The sequence below is a fragment of the Pezoporus occidentalis genome, unplaced genomic scaffold, assembly GCF_034315485.1.
Source record: "Pezoporus occidentalis ecotype Australia unplaced genomic scaffold, CSIRO_AGI_Poc_V1 ctg3, whole genome shotgun sequence".
Taxonomy (NCBI): Eukaryota; Metazoa; Chordata; class Aves; order Psittaciformes; family Psittacidae; genus Pezoporus; species Pezoporus occidentalis.
Genome location: NW_026914940.1, coordinates 3,551,800 through 3,569,670, shown reverse-complemented (window position 1 = coordinate 3,569,670; position 17,871 = coordinate 3,551,800). Strand labels below are relative to the sequence as shown.

General features: G+C 41.5%; 1 protein-coding gene across 3 annotated transcripts in view; it reads right to left on the bottom strand.

Annotated features, from left to right (window-relative positions):
- The window catches only part of TRAPPC9 (trafficking protein particle complex subunit 9), a 499,166-nt gene that overhangs the window by 332,171 nt on the left and 149,124 nt on the right, over positions 1-17,871 (bottom strand). For all 3 annotated transcript variants that reach the window (XM_062626935.1, XM_062626936.1, XM_062626937.1), the window contains exon 18: positions 652-794. In XM_062626935.1, the coding sequence (XP_062482919.1) occupies positions 652-794 (143 nt within the window). The remainder of the gene's footprint in view (positions 1-651; positions 795-17,871) is intronic.

Genomic DNA, 17,871 nt, shown 5'->3' with positions numbered 1-17,871 from the left:
TTAATAAAAACATACAAAATAGAAACCGTGCATTTAGCAGCAAATAAAGACAACTTTATGAGAAAAAAACGTATTAGAATTGATTGCACTCAGTGGCTGATGAATTTCAGGCAACTAGATTTTCATGATTATGGCATTTGACCATCGTCGCACGTTACCGTGATTTTTGAAACTCACTAGGATATGTGAAACCACCCTGTGGCTAACCAAAGAAGGCAAGCACCACAGGAGAGAATGCTTACAATTTATTCCTCACATCCAAAGATGATCATTTACCCATGAACTTTGGGTAAGATTGTTAGACAAACACAAGCCAATGTAATGCACAACATACGTTAACAGCCACAAGATATGGAAAGAAATCGTGAAATTTGACAATAAACAGGAGCTATCCTGTCCCTGGTAAAATAAACCATCATGAAAACATGTCTGAACTTCAGAACCTGTCCAATAATGCACATGGATTGCTTTAATCAGACTCTGTAGTTAAAGGAGGCCAAAATCCTAAAGGAGGAGTTTTGAACGTTTGTTCACATAATTCTTTACCTCTATGCTGCTGTTGTCACTGAAAGTTTCCAACATGACCTTGAAGTTACAGCCAATATAACAGAGACAATGAGTCAAATATACAACAGGCAAAACAAGGCTTACCTTGTTGCTGGAAGGGTGCTAACACGTGTAAAGTAAACAGAGGGCTCCACTTCCACATGAACGCCTAGCGCAAGGCTCCGGTAATATCCTTCAACATGTCCTGGTCCGCCAGAGTACTTAAAATTCAAAATAGCTTCCAGTGTCTAGAGAAATAAAAGTAAATTACTTATTAGCCATGTTTCATTACTGTGCATTTTACAAGTTCAATTCAATTAGACCATAGGAGTGATTTACCAACAAAGTTTCCATGCCCTAAGAATTTGCTTTCCTAATCCATCCATTCTATTATCTCCAGAAAAAAAGGCAATCTAACAAATTAGGTAAGCATCTTAGGTAAACAGTTGCTTTTTTTCCCTAATCCTTTCAAAAACTAAAGAGTACAGAACAAAGCCAGCTGGATGTCCCTTTACATAATTCCTCTCCATACCACATTTAACACAGAAAAAATGAAGAGCTTATTTTTGCTTAACAGAGATTAGGGTTTATTAAATGAGATGCTCTTTCATATTCTTGAAAAATAACCACCAATCCATTACCTTCATAATCAAATGGAAAACCTTTAAAGTTTTTGAGTGTGGACACATAAAGATTATGCAAAACTAACAGCATCTGGTCTCTCAACAACTCACTGTAAACATATGCTCATCTTTGATGCTCGTTCCATAGAACATGATTTGTTAGCAAATATTAAAAATGAGGATGATTAGTCTTGCAGTAGTACCAAGCCTTTACTTCTGTGATGAAATCTGGGGCTTTGTTTCTTCTTCCTCAACAAACAGCATGTGGAAAGTGTCCCAGAATACCAGTCCCCAGGTTACCATCAGTGTTCAAACTCAGAACAAACCTTTGATACAACCAGACTATTTACTATCTCTTCTTTCATTATGTTCCCAGAATAGAATCTGCTAGAAGCAAGGCAAGAATTCGTGAAGTGTCACTGGATTTTATTTATTCAGCCTTCATTCTGCTACCCAAGCAACTGCTATTGCCACATCTCAGAGCATGGGCAGAAGGCAGCACTGGCACAGGGTGCCCAGAGAAGCTGTGGAGGTCCCACCCCTGGCAGTGTTCAAGGCCGGGTTGGATGGGGTGGAAGGTGTCCCTGCCCATGGCAGGGGGTTGGAATTAGGCGGTCTCTAAGTTCCCTCCCAACCCAAACCGGTCTACGATTCTATGACTCTATGGATTACTGACAGCCCTCTACCCTACACGGACTTTGCTATACTATGCTGAAGTCTAAAAGGAGACCCGTTTCTAAAAAAGATTTCGAAACAATGCCAAACTTCTTTTTAAGGAACTACCTAAGGATTTTCTACCTTACAATAAACCCCATTTCTGTTTCATACCATTCTGTTTCTTAGTCCTGCTGAAGGAAGAGGAACAGGGATACAATCATTTTCTTAAAACAACCACAATCCATTGATTCAAAGCATACCAAAATCAAGAGCTGGACATTTTGCTGCATGTGCACGCTTCAATGTTTTGCCTATTTCCCACTTGCTTTTAAGGAAAGTGCGCTAAGTCAAATTCCTAATTTACTTTCATTAAAATTCATGAGAGGCACCTTACAATAGAAATAAAACCTTACCTGGGCAGTCAGGACATACCATCTACTCAGTTAATGTCAGTTCCTAATTCGTAGTTAATGAACTCAAATTTATGTCATGTTGGGAGAACTACTCAGTATTAAATACAATAATAAAATAAATGCAAACCCATTCAAAACACACTTCATTCTAATGAACCAGCTGGACCATTTAATAAAAATCAGAGCCAGACTCTGTAAGTGCAGGGATCTAGCACTGCTCACATCATATTATGAGAATGGACCTCAATATCAATTAGGAAATTGTGAAAATTCCAGCTACAGAATCATAGAACGGTTTGGGTTGGAAGGACCTTAACATCACCCAGTTCCAAAATCCCACCATGGGCAGGGACACCTCACACTAAACCATGTCACCCAAGGCTCTGTTAAGCCTGGGCTTGAACACTGCCAGGGATGGAGCATTCAAAACTTCCTTGGACAACCTGTTTGTTCTGTATTATTGCTGTAATAGACAGAGTATCCTGCTTGGGAAAGCTACTGTGGTATGGATCCATGGTTTGTTCTTCACAAGACCATGGCACAAAGCTGTTTTATTAAGCCCTGTCCCATATAAATACAGGTAAACATGTAATAAAGTTAGTTTAAGAGGTCACAGAGCATTAGCATTCCAGATGCAAAAGCCTTCATAACGTCCTATACCAAATGAAAAGCCTCCAGAAAGACAGACTGAAAAATACAACCATTACGTGCCATTGATGAGCAGGACAGTTTAACAACATCACCATAATTTTGCTCCCTGTCAAAATGAGGAATCAGTCAAAGAAAATCTGCTGATGACCCTACACGTGTCCCATAGAAAAAGGAACAAGTGAAATAAAACCTAATGACCTTCTAGTAATCTAGACAACAGGAGGACATTTCTTCTCACCCGAAATACAAGATCTAACTGGGAATATTTCATACAGAGGATGTGAGAGTTTGAATATCTCTGAGAACCACAGAACATCCCAACCTATATTGTTTCTCTGGCCATGTTAATTTGCAAGGTTCGTAGAAACATACCCACAGGCACAAAGAAACAAACATCAGGCAGGCTTCTCGTGGTTTAAGCTCAGCTGTAAATCACGCAGTTGCTCCCCCCCTTTCCTTCCCCTGCTCCTGGAGGTATGGGGAGGAGAATCTAAAGAATGTAACTCCCATAGGTTGAGCTAAGAACAGCCCAGTAACTAAGGCATCACACAAACCACTGCTGCTACCACCAATAATAATAATGATAAGGGAAATAACAAGGGAAGAGAATACAAATGCTCACCACCTGCTGACCAATACCCAGCCTGACCCAGCAGTGATCTAGCCCTTCTGGGTAACTGCCCCCAGTTTATATAGTGGCCATGACGTGCTGTGGTATGGAATACTTCTTTGGTCAGTTTGGGTCAGGTGTCCTGTCTCTGCTTCCTCCCGGCCTCCCCTCCTCCCTGCCAGAGCATGAGGCTCACAAAGTCCTTGGTCAGACTAAACATGACTTAGCAACAATTAAAAACATCGGTGTTATCAGTGCTGTTCCTGGGCCGAAAGTCAGAACCACAGCATTGCACCAGCTACTAAGAAGGAGAAAAATGACTGCTACTGCTGAACCCAGGACAAGGCTTTGTATCAGGACTGTAAATGTACGTGGATGGGGAGCAAGAGACATCAGGAGATCAGAGAAAGTTCTATTGTTTTGAATTAGTATCATATGAACAAAATCTTAACAAATAATTACCAATCTCCTTTAAATCCCTCTCTCCACATGTACTGTCCTGGGCTCAGCAGTAGCAGTCATTTTTCCCCTTCTTGGTAGCTGGTGCAGTGCAATGTTTTGACTTTCAGCTCGGGAACAGAGCTGATAACAAGCGATGTTTTGGTTTGGCCAAGGACTTTGTGAGCCTCATGCTCTGCCAGGGAGGAGGGGAAGCCGGGAGGAAGCAGAGACAGGATACCTGACCCAAACTGACCAAAGAGGTATTCCATACCACAGCACGTCATGCCCAGGATGTAACTGGGAGTTAGCCGGAAGGGCTGGGGGACTGCAGGGTTGGAGGAGGTATCGGTCGGAGCTTGGTTGGGCCTGGGGGGCGAGTTATCGGTCGGCTGGTGGTGAGATGATGTATTCTCTTCCCTTGTTATTTCCTTTATCATTATTATCATTGGTGGTAGCAGTAGTGATGTGTGTTATACCTTAGTTACTAAACTGTTCTTATCTCAACCTGTGGGAGTTGCATTCTTTTCGATTCTCCTCTCCGTCCCTCCGAGAGCGGGGAAGGGGAGATCCCCGGTGCGGGGAGGCAGGGGGGGGGAAGTGAGCGAATGAATTACCTGACTGGGTTTAAACCACGACAGTTCTTTTTGGCACCCAACGTGGGGCACGAAGGGTTGAGATAACGACAGATCTGACCAGATTAATAGTCATTCGTCACAATGCTGATTTATTGGCTCTCAGAGTTGTTCTTGTTGATCTCACAGCTTCAGAATGTTGTAACTTACGTAGAGCCGGTATTTGCTGTGATAGTGTTTATCAAGTGTGGGGCTTGGGCTAAGGTTCTTGTCTCACTGTGCTTTATGGCAATGGCTTGTAATACGGGCGGGCTCCAGCAGCAGGGCGGGACGGACGTGGCCGTGGACTTGTACCTGGCCGTCCGGCTGCTCTTCACCGGCCTGGCCCTCACCCTACTCTCCATCTTCGTGAGGCTGCGGGGAGCCGAGGGGGAGCGGCCCCGGGAGCCGGCGGCAGCCGAACCGGCCCGGGAGAGCGGCCCCGGGGACCAAGCGGCGGCGGGAGCGGGGCCGGAGGCCGCGAGGGGACGGCTGCCGGTGGAGGAGGTCGGGGCGGTCGAGGAGCAGAAGGAAGCGGCTACCGAGCAGCGGGAGAAGGCGGCGGAGGAGCCGAGCCCCGCGGCAGAGCCCAGCCCCGCGGCGGCCGAGAGCATTCCCCGGAAGCCGCCCGCCGAGCCCCAGGAGGATGCAGGAGACCACGCAGCATTTCCCAGCAAGGCAGAGGAGGAAGAGCTGGACTCGGGAAAAGAGAAGCTGGCGGTGGGAGAGCCGGCAAGCACAGCGGCTACACCAGCCCCAGTGACAAGTACAGCAGCTACACCAGCCCCAGTGACAAGTACAGCAGCATCGTTTGAGAGTTCTGAAGGTTTTGAATGGCCTTTGGGTATCCTTGGGACCCGCCTGCTGATTGTGATGGGGATCAGCATGTTGGCACACACACAGACTGTGTTCTACCCACAACCATTTTGTCTGATCTCAAAAGTTAAGCAGAGTCAGGTTTGGGTCTTGTCTGGGGTTAGACGAGGATATAGGGGGACCAAAAGGTTTTCTCCAAGGCTGGACAGTCATGAGTGGCAGGGTGTGTGGGACAGTATGGGCAAGTATCTAGTCCACTGGGCCCCTCCAGTGCTTTGGAAGCACCGGAGATGGAAGGCAGCTGTATGGAGTCCCCGGCAACAAGCTGCAGAAACTGCTGAAGGGGACAGTGAATTATTTTGAGCCTGGTGGGCCCATGGCACTTCAGGCCATCAGAGCAGAGATGCAACATAGAGATGGACTCATGATCAAGGGGTGGACTTAACAATGGACACTATTGCCCTAGTTATTCACGAGTGTGAACACTGCACACAGTCTCTCCTGCTCTGGAAGACTGTTAGAAGAGATGGAGACTGACATCATGGACCAGATGGACTCAGCAGCTTTATAGGGACTGGTCCATGCACTAAGATAAGAGTGATGGTATATTGAAAATGTGGGATCTGAGTATGACGTGAATGGTATGGAATAAGGGGTGGATAATGTCCTGGGTTCAGCAGTAGCAGTCATTTTTCCCCTTCTTGGTAGCTGGTGCAGTGCAATGTTTTGACTTTCAGCTCGGGAACAGAGCTGATAACAAGCGATGTTTTGGTTTGGCCAAGGACTTTGTGAGCCTCATGCTCTGCCAGGGAGGAGGGGAAGCCGGGAGGAAGCAGAGACAGGACACCTGACCCAAACTGACCAAAGAGGTATTCCATACCACAGCACGTCATGCCCAGGATGTAACTGGGAGTTAGCCGGAAGGGCTGGGAGACTGCAGGGTTGGAGGAGGTATCGGTCGGAGCTTGGTTGGGCCTGGGGGGCGAGTTATCGGTCGGCTGGTGGTGAGATGATGTATTCTCTTCCCTTGTTATTTCCTTTATCATTATTATCATTGGTGGTAGCAGTAGTGATGTGTGTTATACCTTAGTTACTAAACTGTTCTTATCTCAACCTGTGGGAGTTGCATTCTTTTCGATTCTCCTCTCCGTCCCTCCGAGAGCGGGGAAGGGGAGATCCCCGGTGCGGGGAGGCAGGGGGGGGGAAGTGAGCGAACGAATTACCTGACTGGGTTTAAACCACGACATGTACCTTGGATTTCACAATATGAAAGCTTCATTTTCTATCTCTAGGATAGAAACAGAATCCTACACTTTCATAAACTTACAAAGCTCCAATTTAAAACAATTTACCACTCTCTTCTGCAGCACCTGCACAGAAGAATGGTCCAAATGCTACAGTCCCCAATATAACTAATGTTGTACACTTACTCCAATGGCCTTGTCAAACCTACTCTCATAACAGACTGAGCTGCAGATTCTACTCATCTTTACAAATACCAATAGACTTTATTAGATTTCCCCAAACTGTGTTAACAAAAAGAAACAGCAGGGTGTCACCATGAACAGAATTTTGCCTGTGGATGATCCATACAAAAGATAAGGAAGGAAGGATGGAGTATACTGGCGTCTTGGGGCAGGCAGCCAGGAAAAGAAGCTGAACACATCTAGAATTCACAATAGCAATGGACAAGGCGGGTGGGAGTCTTGTTTTTAAGCAGAATTGCATTCTGGAAACTCAGTAGTAAAAACACGGATAAATTGTTTAACCTTGTCTGATTGTTCAACATTGTACGATGTCTGGCTTAATACATTCTTTACTACTTCATTGGTCCCTCGGCTAGTGAAGAAAGAGTTTCCGGCTTAAGTTCCAGATGACAAGACACTCGACCAATGGCACCATATGTCAGTATTACTATATTGACTACCTTCCGGTACCTAAAGGGGCCTACAAGTAATCTAGAGAGGGACTTTTTACGAGGGCCTGTAGGGACAGGACAAGGGGAATGGCTTTAACCTGCCAGAGGAGAGACCGAGATGAGCTCTTAGGCAGAAGCTCTTCCCTGGGAGGGTGCTGAGGCGCTGGCACAGGGTGCCCAGAGAAGCTGTGGCTGCCCCATCCCTGGCAGTGTTCAAGGCCAGGCTGGACACAGGGCTTGGAGCAAGCTGCTCTAGTGGAAGGTGTCCCTGCCCGTGGCAAGGGCTGGAACTGGATGAGCTTTTGAGGTCCCTTCCAACACAAACCAGTCTGGGATTCTATGACAAGAAATATTTTACAGATAAACTATTAAAAATCTACCATTCTGGTTTCTCTCATGCATTTTGTCCTCAGTCATACTTTCAGTACAGAGCAGGTACCAGTTTAAAAAACAAACAATTATTCTCTCCAGTCTGTCCATGGAAATCCTTCCCATATACACTTTCTCACTAGAATTCAAAGCAAAATTAGAAAATAACTGCTATTTAAATAACACTAACATATCTAAATTTTTCATTTTGTAAATACCAAGTTAGAGCCAGTCCAGGTCAGAAGCTCCTGGGTTTAACTGCTCCATCATCTATTCTGCTTAGTAGATGTATTTGTTTATTCTTTGTTTCTTTCTTCCTGAGCAATTTTACTAGCAGTATCTCTGATTTTATCCCTGTGCATATCTTCTACCAGAAGAACCAGAAGATTCTGGTTTATAAGATTTCTACTCATGGTACCACACCACTGCATATCCTGCATTTTGTGTTTCAGAGAGCAAAGCAAGATTTTATCCTCAAATATTTTTCCAAACTGGAATATTAATTTTTGAGATAATTATTATCAGTATTGTCTATAACTAAATTAACAAACCATACTTTGTAAGAAAGGCTCACAAGCTGCATTTTCAGGTCTTTTCTAAATTCCTTTAGTATAGTAAAAATGACACTGAGTGGATCTCAACATCTAGTACACGATGAAATGCCAGTACTTAGCTACAGGCAGTTTGCTCCTGAGACTCTGCAGATCCTGACTGCAGTAACTGTAAATACATACCAGGATGTACCATTGCAAGCTCCCCATTAAGATACAACCTTTAAAGAAAAAAAATAAAGGACCATGAAGACCAAACTAAAAATATATAAATTCAGAATATGAACTTCCCATTTTACTTCCTGAACTGCTTATAGAAAACAATTCTTACTAATGAATATCATTTCTCATGGAAATAGGGCTTGAAATTTGAAAGAAGAATTTATTCTCGGTGTGCAATCATCAAATATGCTCTCCTTTATAAAAAATAGAAATAAAAATTATTTGCCCGTGAGCAAACACATTTTCTTCCCAAATCCCATTATGCTCCTGATCTGCTTCTCATGAAAATTAGCATGAGCAGGACATGCTCCATCCATTCATGAGTGTTTAGTCATTCTCTCTTACTTTTAGGCCCTTTTCCCATTGGATGCCTTGTGTTTTCTGGTTTCTTTAGGTGTATTTTTTCTCCTTAAACAGACTATAAACCCCAATTTTTATAAACTGTCTCTGCCTCTCTCTTTCGCTGACCATTCCACTCCCATATTCAACTCTGATGGGCAATCATGGATATTCATTAGTAATAAAGAGAAATAAAAATGTATTGTTTCATCAGTTCCATCTTGCAAAAGGCACGAGAGGATCTCTACAAACTTAATTTCTCAGTTTCTTCTACTGGGTGCCATGCTTAAATTCTTTTAAGAGCTATGAGGACTGTGAGAATAAATCACAGATCAGGAATTTCAGCTGCCTGGCTGTAACTAATAAATTATCTGGCAGTAACAAGAAGAAAGTGAGTTTCTCACATTAACCACACTCTTTTCAAAAGCAGCAGGTAACCCTGGCAATAAATACTAGTAGAAATAGCAAAGAGATAGCCAGCCAAAAGCGTGCTTGGAGTGTCACTGTTGCTGGCACAGATGGTGTCCCACAGCTGCAGTGATGCAGAGCTGGTGCCATTGCCAAGCCTCTGCCTTCCCATAGCTCCCTTGCTGCTGCCGGGACATGAGGCTGGAAAGAGTCCAGAGAAGGGCCACAAAGATGATCTATGGACTGGGAAGCCATATGAGGAAAGGCTGAGAGAGCTGGGCTTGTTCAGCCTAGCAAAAAGAAGGCTCAGGGGAGACCCTCTCACCGTGCTCCAGTATTTAAAGTGTGGCTATAAGGCGGATGGAGATTCCCCTTTTACAAGGAGTTACACAGAAAAGACTTGGGGTAATGGACATAAATTACTCCGTGGAGATTCTGACTGGACACAAGAGGAAAAATTTTCCCAATGGGAACAATAAACCATTGGAACAATCTCCCCAGGGAAGTGGTGGACTCCCCAGTGTTGGACACTTAATATTAGGCAGGACAGGGCGCTGGGACGTCTAGTCTAGGTCATGTTCTGCCTAGAAAGGTTGGACCAGATGATCCTTGAAGCCCCTTCCAACCTGGAATCCTGTGATTCCTCAGGGCTGTTGCACATGCACAGCCCCATGTGGCCTTTGTGATGCTTCAGGCTGCAGACCATGGCTCCAAACCATGCATGCATTCAAGCCCTCTTCTGCTCCTCGCTGCCTCAGGCCAGTCCTACATGCTCACCTCCATTCACACTGAGAAGCTGCAGAAGAAAATATCATGCAAATTTCCAGAAAGAGATCTATTCCTTGTTCTCTCTCTTACTGAAGAACATCAGTCTTTTCACTTACTGCTAATCTGTCTGATTTTCTGATACACAAAACATACTTTAGGTTTTCTGTATTTTTAGAAGTGACACAACTCTTTTCTTTCTTATTTAGCTCAAAAATATATCCTGTATTTTTAAGCAGACATTAAAGAGCCAAGAAAGGACAGGAAGTACCCACTGATTTCTCTGAATGCAAATCATGAAGCAGATCAAAATCAACTGGAATACTTAATCAATCAAGGCAAAATTCCTATTTTGCCCCAAATAGTAAAAGAGGACTCTCCCAGTAGATATTGTTCCTTAAAGCACCAAATAGTATAGTAAGTGATGGCAAGAGCCCTGATACATGCATTATAAAATGGATATGCATATGTAATCAGGTTGTAGCGCATATGTAATCATCCTCTAGGACCAAACTGCAGCAAGCATTCTCCATACTAATTTTTCTCCTCTGTATTCTATTAAAAGGATACGTGGCGACCACAAAAGCTATCACAAAATTCTTCATAACTGATTAAGCGATGAAATAAATTGTGCCACTGCAGTGAGTCAGACCTTTCTATGTACAAATACAAACAAAGCCTATATTGCTATTCCTGTTAAACTGCTCTGTTAGTCTAAAACAAAATTACACCTAATTTCTAGCATGTATGTTAATCTGATGAATTTAGTCTATCAAACAAGGTGCCTGCTGTGCTCTAACAGTTTTGCTCAAGCACACCTTCTGCACACACAGTGACTTTCAGTAGCAATTCTTGCAGCACACCAATGTTGATCTAGCTCATCCATCCACATTAGTGTCTCGTTAAGCCCCTGAACAATGAAACTGCTGCATCCCTTTGTAAAAATAGCACAATGGCAATGACAAGTAGCTGAAGCTAAATATAGCTCCTGCAGGCATATGCCGGGGATTAAATAGTACATTTTACCCCTCCCCAATCCTAAATCAGTAAGCTTCAACTAGGAATCTCTAGTGAATACACACAGGAGCTCAATAAATCCCCCTTAAGCTTGCCAGGCATATTCTGAATCTGTGCTAGCTAAAAATAGCCATGTTTATAATGAGAACGGGGATGTGAGCAGAATAATGTGAAGTTTACAGGCAAGCTGCTATAGTTGTTCTGCATTAACAAATAGGGTGAACCAAAGGTCATTCTAGCACGCACACACACAGACTGACAGATAAAATACAATATGCAGTAATTTTTTACTGAAGAGTATTCATCTCACATTAAACTGCATTTTCTAACTGGCTACTGCAGCCACACATTCATAAGTTACTCTGGGCGTTTAGCTAGACCACAAGCTGTTACTTCCAAAAGGCAGGGGAAGGATAGGAACATACAGCATTACTCCTCTGGGCAGAATTCCCTTCTAGAGTTCAATTCCCCTCTGGAAATATTCAGGAAATATAATACAATATTAATCACAGAATTCTACTTTCATTACTTAAAGGCAAATTGCATCCAGGTCTCCAGGGCAGTACTACTGCATCAGAACATGCATGCTCTTAAGTGCCTCAAAGGTTTTACCTCCATCAACCTAGCACTGCTGACCACAGCTACCACAGAATCCCATTCTTGGCTGAGCTACAGATGAGAGATTTAAAACAGTTTAAACATAAGTCACTTTTATGTGGATGAATCCCATTGAGAGTTTATTGCACAAACTAAACGGCAGAACCTCTTTGAGAAACATGTGCTAGGAAATTAGGGAGCCCTGCTTGCTGTTCTTGGAGGACTTGAAGGAATGGGAGAGCAAGTCATCACATGTGTTCCTCAGTAACCTCTCTTATTCGGAAATCATGCCCTGATTCTGAAGCACAAAAGGAGAGTAAATGCAAGGATAGATATTGATGAACAAATCACACACACACATAAACACCCTTCAAAACGGGAAATTTCTCTATGTGGAGACCAACAAGTCAGCCTGGTTCTCCCAGCAATGGCAATGTAAGATGGTGGTTGCTGTAAAGAAGCATCACTGAATGTATTTCTTCAATGCAAGCTGCTCCTTACACCTTGCAGGCAGAGTTCTCAAAAGTAACGGCACAAGATGCTGGCAGCTACGTTCTTACTAAAAGAACACACCTGTAAGAAGTGGAGAAAAACAACTCTAGGCCATAACAGTGCAAAGAACATTCTATGTGTCAAGCATAAATGCCCTACATGTCATGAAATTATAAAGGAAGTAACAACACAGTACAGAATCAGTCACAATCCTAAGAAAAGGGTTGTGAAAGCAGACTCAGCAAGCCAGTATATATTTTGAGTTAAGCAAAGGAGTATTTTAGAAAGCTGTATGACAATGTTTGCAAGTGTGAGTGACAGTTTTCTTCTCCAACCCTCCCACCCAGGAGGGGAATCAAAGCAACACCACCAAGCCTTAACAGGTTCATATGCAGCACCCTGAAGTCTCTGGGTAACACAATGAAGTTCTTCAGTTTTACTTTATTCACGCCAAACACTTCCACACTGTTTCACACTTCCTCAACCCTAACCCATCCCTCCCCTGTTTCTTCTACCATGTCCTTTGTGAGAAACAGGGATGAGACTGCACACAAAGTGGGGTAAACACAGAAGAAACTTTTTGGTTGGCTCCTTATTCCTGTACCTTCTTTTATTCCTAATATTCTATTTACCTTTTGCATTGCTACTACAAAGTAATTTCATAGACTTCTAAAATGAATCTTAGAATGTCATATACCTCCAGGATCTCTATCCTGAATGACAACAGTTAATTAGGAGCCCATCACTGTATTTGGAATTAAGAATGCCTTTTGATCACTGCATTACTTAACAACACGTATGTGGATCAATGCTGATCTTCATCTCCCATTTCAATAACAACTCACCTCTACCACATTACAAGCCTGCAGTCCTTCAACATGCTTTTCATGTATGCTACCATTGATAAACTCTGACACAATCCTATTCACCCTAATAATCAGATCCTTTATGAACAAGCACAAACACAACACAGATCCGTATGAATTAGGCTGCAGACCACCTTTCACTGAGCAAATGGGCCATTTATCCACCTTAAACCAGCTCTTGACTCATGACAGGACTTCCACTTTCATCTCACAGCATACTTGTATCTCTCAAAAAGCCTTTTATGACAGCCTTTTTGGAAGTGTTTTAGGAATCAGGTAAGCAGTGTCAATGATTTTCCCTTTGTTCATGAGCTCAGCATATGCTTCAAAGAATTCTGACAGATTTGCTTACCACAAGTGCCCTTCCTAAAAACCCTTTCAACAGTGTAGCCCAACTTACGTACCTGACTAGTATTAACTTTGCTGTTACACGTCTGGTTTTACTGTATTTACTACTAACTGCATTAGTTACTCTGCTGTCCCAATAGCAATATAAAACTTCACTATTCAAAATTCCAAAGTTTTAAACCACAAGAGAATAGGAAGATTATATTCCAGACACAGAGTGAAGAGTCCAATACACCTTCTATGGATGTATGGTCTGACACTGGTCCGAGACCATCACCATTAACACACATAAGCAAAATAAGTCTTTTATTTTACAAGACAAATCTACCCCATGCAAAGGGCACATAGAAAGTACAAATGCTTTCCTGAAGATCTCAAATCCATTCACTGTTCTTCTGAAGAACCTGGCTCCATTCACTATTTGTATACTTTTTATTCATAATATTGCTCTACTCTAAATGAAAATGATAGTTGCACCCTCAAAAGGTAAAGCAAATCCTCCTCTGCAGTAACTAAAATACCTTAAAAAGAAGTCAGGAAAGAGCTTTCCTGTATTCTTGTGTTAAACAATCCTCATATTTTTCAGGAATTCCTGTGATTAGGGGGGACAAGCCCAACTAAGTAACTGTACAAAAGTAGGAGTAAGTGAAGAATGAGGTTTTAAAACAGGAATGCTTGAACAACTTCATCAATGGATCTGTTTATTCAGCACAGCCGTTAACACATAAATATGAAAGACTGAGTACTTCAGGTTTATCAGCTGCTACTTGGGTTGGAAATAGAGGCCCTAGCAGCACAATCATTTTCACAATCAGTAAAGTTATTGAGCTAAATTTATCACTGATTTAATGAGGTTTATATGGAATGAATGTTGTAAATTCCTACTCCTTTTTATGATGATAAAAAGTAACAGAAGAAAAAATACTGAAATTAGTTTTCACGCACTATCACTTCAGAAAGTAAATCTGTCCTCTAGTTTAGCTAGAAATCAGGTCCTACCTACAGCTACAGAACAGCAACTTTCTAAGGTATCTTCTTTCTTTCACTGGGTATGCTATCCAAAAGCTAATATGCCAAGCAACCAAGCATCCACTCATATTATTAAAACATACATGTCTCATAATAAGCCCTGTGTATGTTATTTCCTCAAATGTTTTTCTTCTATATAGGGAATTTGGATGTATCTCTTCAGTAAACACAAGAAGATAATTACAGATACAAATCACAAGTAGAGATGACACTAAAACTCATTTCCTTACTTCACTGATCCCATTTTGCCTTAATTTAGCCAGGTAAACACAATCCGTGCCAGCAGGCTCCAGCACCACTGCCTGTTCCATGTCCCACGTGCACAAAAGACTCCTGAAGGCTGAGAATACGCTTTGAATTCTGCTATGTTCCAACAAAACCAGACAAATTTTTCAATGGCAAAGGCCTTAAAACAGGTGAAAGGCATCACAAACTGTGTTCTCAGAAATACAGGTTTATAAAGAGCCAGTGAGTGACAATTTGAACAGCACATGTCACGCTAGTCTGCAGTATGCATTTATCATTGATTCCTGAGCATGATCTTGCAATTCGGGAAAAGCTTGGACTACTATTGGTTTTGAGCTGCCACTACTCACACGTCTGTATTCTTCACATAGATCAATGATGGTCTAAAAGTAACAGGAGATCCTTAAAAATAACCTTAAAAAGAAGCCTTAACGTATGTATGCTGTAATTTTTGTTTTTTCCTGCCTCAAACAAAATAGATGCTCAGAAATCAACTGGAGGTCATTACCATGAGGTCCAGTAACTCACCATTAACAAGAAAACTAATCAGCAGGTTCAGAGATCTTTTCCTGAAGGAAACATAACAAATTCCAGTTGTAAAACCACCTAAAACCACCATATGCTAACAAATCAGAACTCTCCACTTTCAAAAAGACAAAATCTTCTGTGTGAGCAGGAAAACAGCCCCTGATTCTTTCCTTTTCTTTCCGAGATACTCAAGAACATTAAACATATTCCCCCATTTCCAACAACTGCTTATACACACACACAAAATACAGCAAAAACACTTTCTCATGTGATTAATTTACTCTCTAGAGATCCCCAGTGGTGAACTGACCTAAGCAAACTCTTAAATTTAAAAGTATTTTGCAAAATACGCACATGCACATTTTATATACAAATATCTACATATTCAAGAACCATCTGGACAATGCTCTGAGCAATATGATTTAATTTTAGGTAATCCTGCGAGGAGCAGGGAGTTGGACTCAGTGATTCTTATGGGTCCCTTCCAACTTGAGATACTCTGTGGTGAGGCACTGGAATAGGCTGCCCAAAGAAGTTGTGAATGCTCCATCTCTGGCAGTGTTCAAGGCCAGGTTGGATGGAGTCTAGGGTGACATGGTTTAGTGTGAGGTGTCCCTGCCCATGGCAGGGGGGTTGGAACTGGATGATCTTAAGGTCCTTTCCAACCCTAACTTTTCTATGATTCTATTTAATACTATAGATGGATGAATGGACTGATAGGTAGGTAGGTAGGTAGGTAGGTAGGTAGGTAGGTAGGTAGGTAGGTAGGTAGATAGATAGATAGATAGATAGATAGATAGATAGATAGATAGATAGATAGATAGATAGATAGATAGATAGATAGATAGTAAGTAAGTAAGTAAGTAGTGGTACCTGGTGTTTAAATCACTATTTCTATTTTATTAGGGATGTTAACTTGATTTCCTATCTAAGCGGTTAACACGCATTTAAAAGGATTACAAATGCTTATTTTAAAAACACACTGAGTCAGCTCACTCAACTTCATAAATATGCAGCAGGAAACTCCCAAACAGTGACTCATAACTTCAGAGGTTTAAAACAGCCACATAATCATGCATTTTCCAACTGTTACTCATAGTCGATTAAATCCTAAGCCAAAACCATCCTGCTTCTGTGAGTTCTACTTGGCCATCCGTTAAGTTCCACAGAAATAAGGGCATTAGGGAAAAAACAACCAAAAGAGATAACTGGGAAGAGTGCTAATCCCTAACAGCTTACATGAAAAAAAAAACAATTTCACATAAACATACACTGAACAATAATTCTTTCCATTACAACTGATGTGTAGGTGGGTTTTGTCTTCACCTTATTTACGAATGAATGATTCAGGAAAATAAAGAAACAAAACCTAACATTAAGAACATTTTTCACCTAAAGAAAAATGAGAACATGCAACAATCTCAAATTCTATTTGTGTGTATCTACTAAAAGTTGCAACGATCCTGGCACATTCTTGATTAGACAATGTACTGATACCCTGTTCTTATGGAATTTATGATACTTACAATACGTTTAATGGGTTACTGCTAAATATGATCATCATGCTCCTATTTTGTCTTGCAATTAAGAATACATGTTTAGTGAGTTACTGCTAAACATCATCATGCTCTATTCTGTCTTGAAATACATGATCTTTTTAAATTTCAACAGTATTAAAAATGTATGTCATTACTTCAAATGTAGTGATTTCTATACAGCCAACAGGAAGAATGCCTCATTTTTGCAAATCTTAGTAAAATACTGCAGGGGTTTGTAGACATTTTAGTAATCATTTCGCCAAAAGGCAAATTAATATATGCACAATAGAAAAACCATACACAAGCAGACTAATCCAATCAGAGAAAAACAAGAATCAAAACATCTATCCATCCCATTTCTCACTCCAATGACAAATCTACTGCATGAGATGCAATGATACCCATAGGAATTAATTTTAAGCAAAAGGATTAGTCAACTACCTATGGGTCTGAAAATGTATAAACTATAACCAACAGCCCATCATGAATTATTTTGCCTAAAGAACGATATTCTAGCAATCACTAAGGACTATTTTGAGCAGTTCAGTGAAAGCAAATTAACTCTACAGGGCTCAAAGAATGTGATACATGTAGAATCATAGCACCAACCAGACTGGAAAAGGTCTTTTAGATCATCAAGTCCAACCTTTACCCCAGCACTGCCAAGTCTGTCTCTAAACCCTGTCACTAAGGGCCTCATTTACACGGTTTCTGAACACTTCCAGGGACAGTGATTCCACCACTGCCCTGGGAAGCCTGTTCCCGAATCCAGCCCTGAACTGCTACATACCCACTTCCGACAGCAGGTCAGGACATTGCACTTGCATGCAACAGGCCAAATACTTCCCAGTTACTGCAGCAATAACTGGGATAATTCCTCGCTAAAAGTCAGGAATAATTACTGGTACAATCCCATTCAGTTACACAATAGCCTTGACAACAGTCAAGTCAGAAGAAATTCATATCCCATTGGAAAAAATGCATGGGACACAAAGGTTTGAGATAAAATAGGGATGCCAAAAAAAAAAAAAAAAGGAAATTAATAATGATTGATTGGTTATTTTGATTTTACTTTTTTAATTCAAAGTGATTCAATTTGAATGATGGTGCTTTGTGTCAATGAAAACCAAATCAAATTTATTCTCTTTAGTTTATTGAGGGGTTTTGATTTTTGATTTTTGTTTGGTTTTGTTTGTTTGAAGATAGAAGTAATTACATGACAATTAGAACTGGTTATTTCAAGTATCACAATACATGATTTTAACCATTC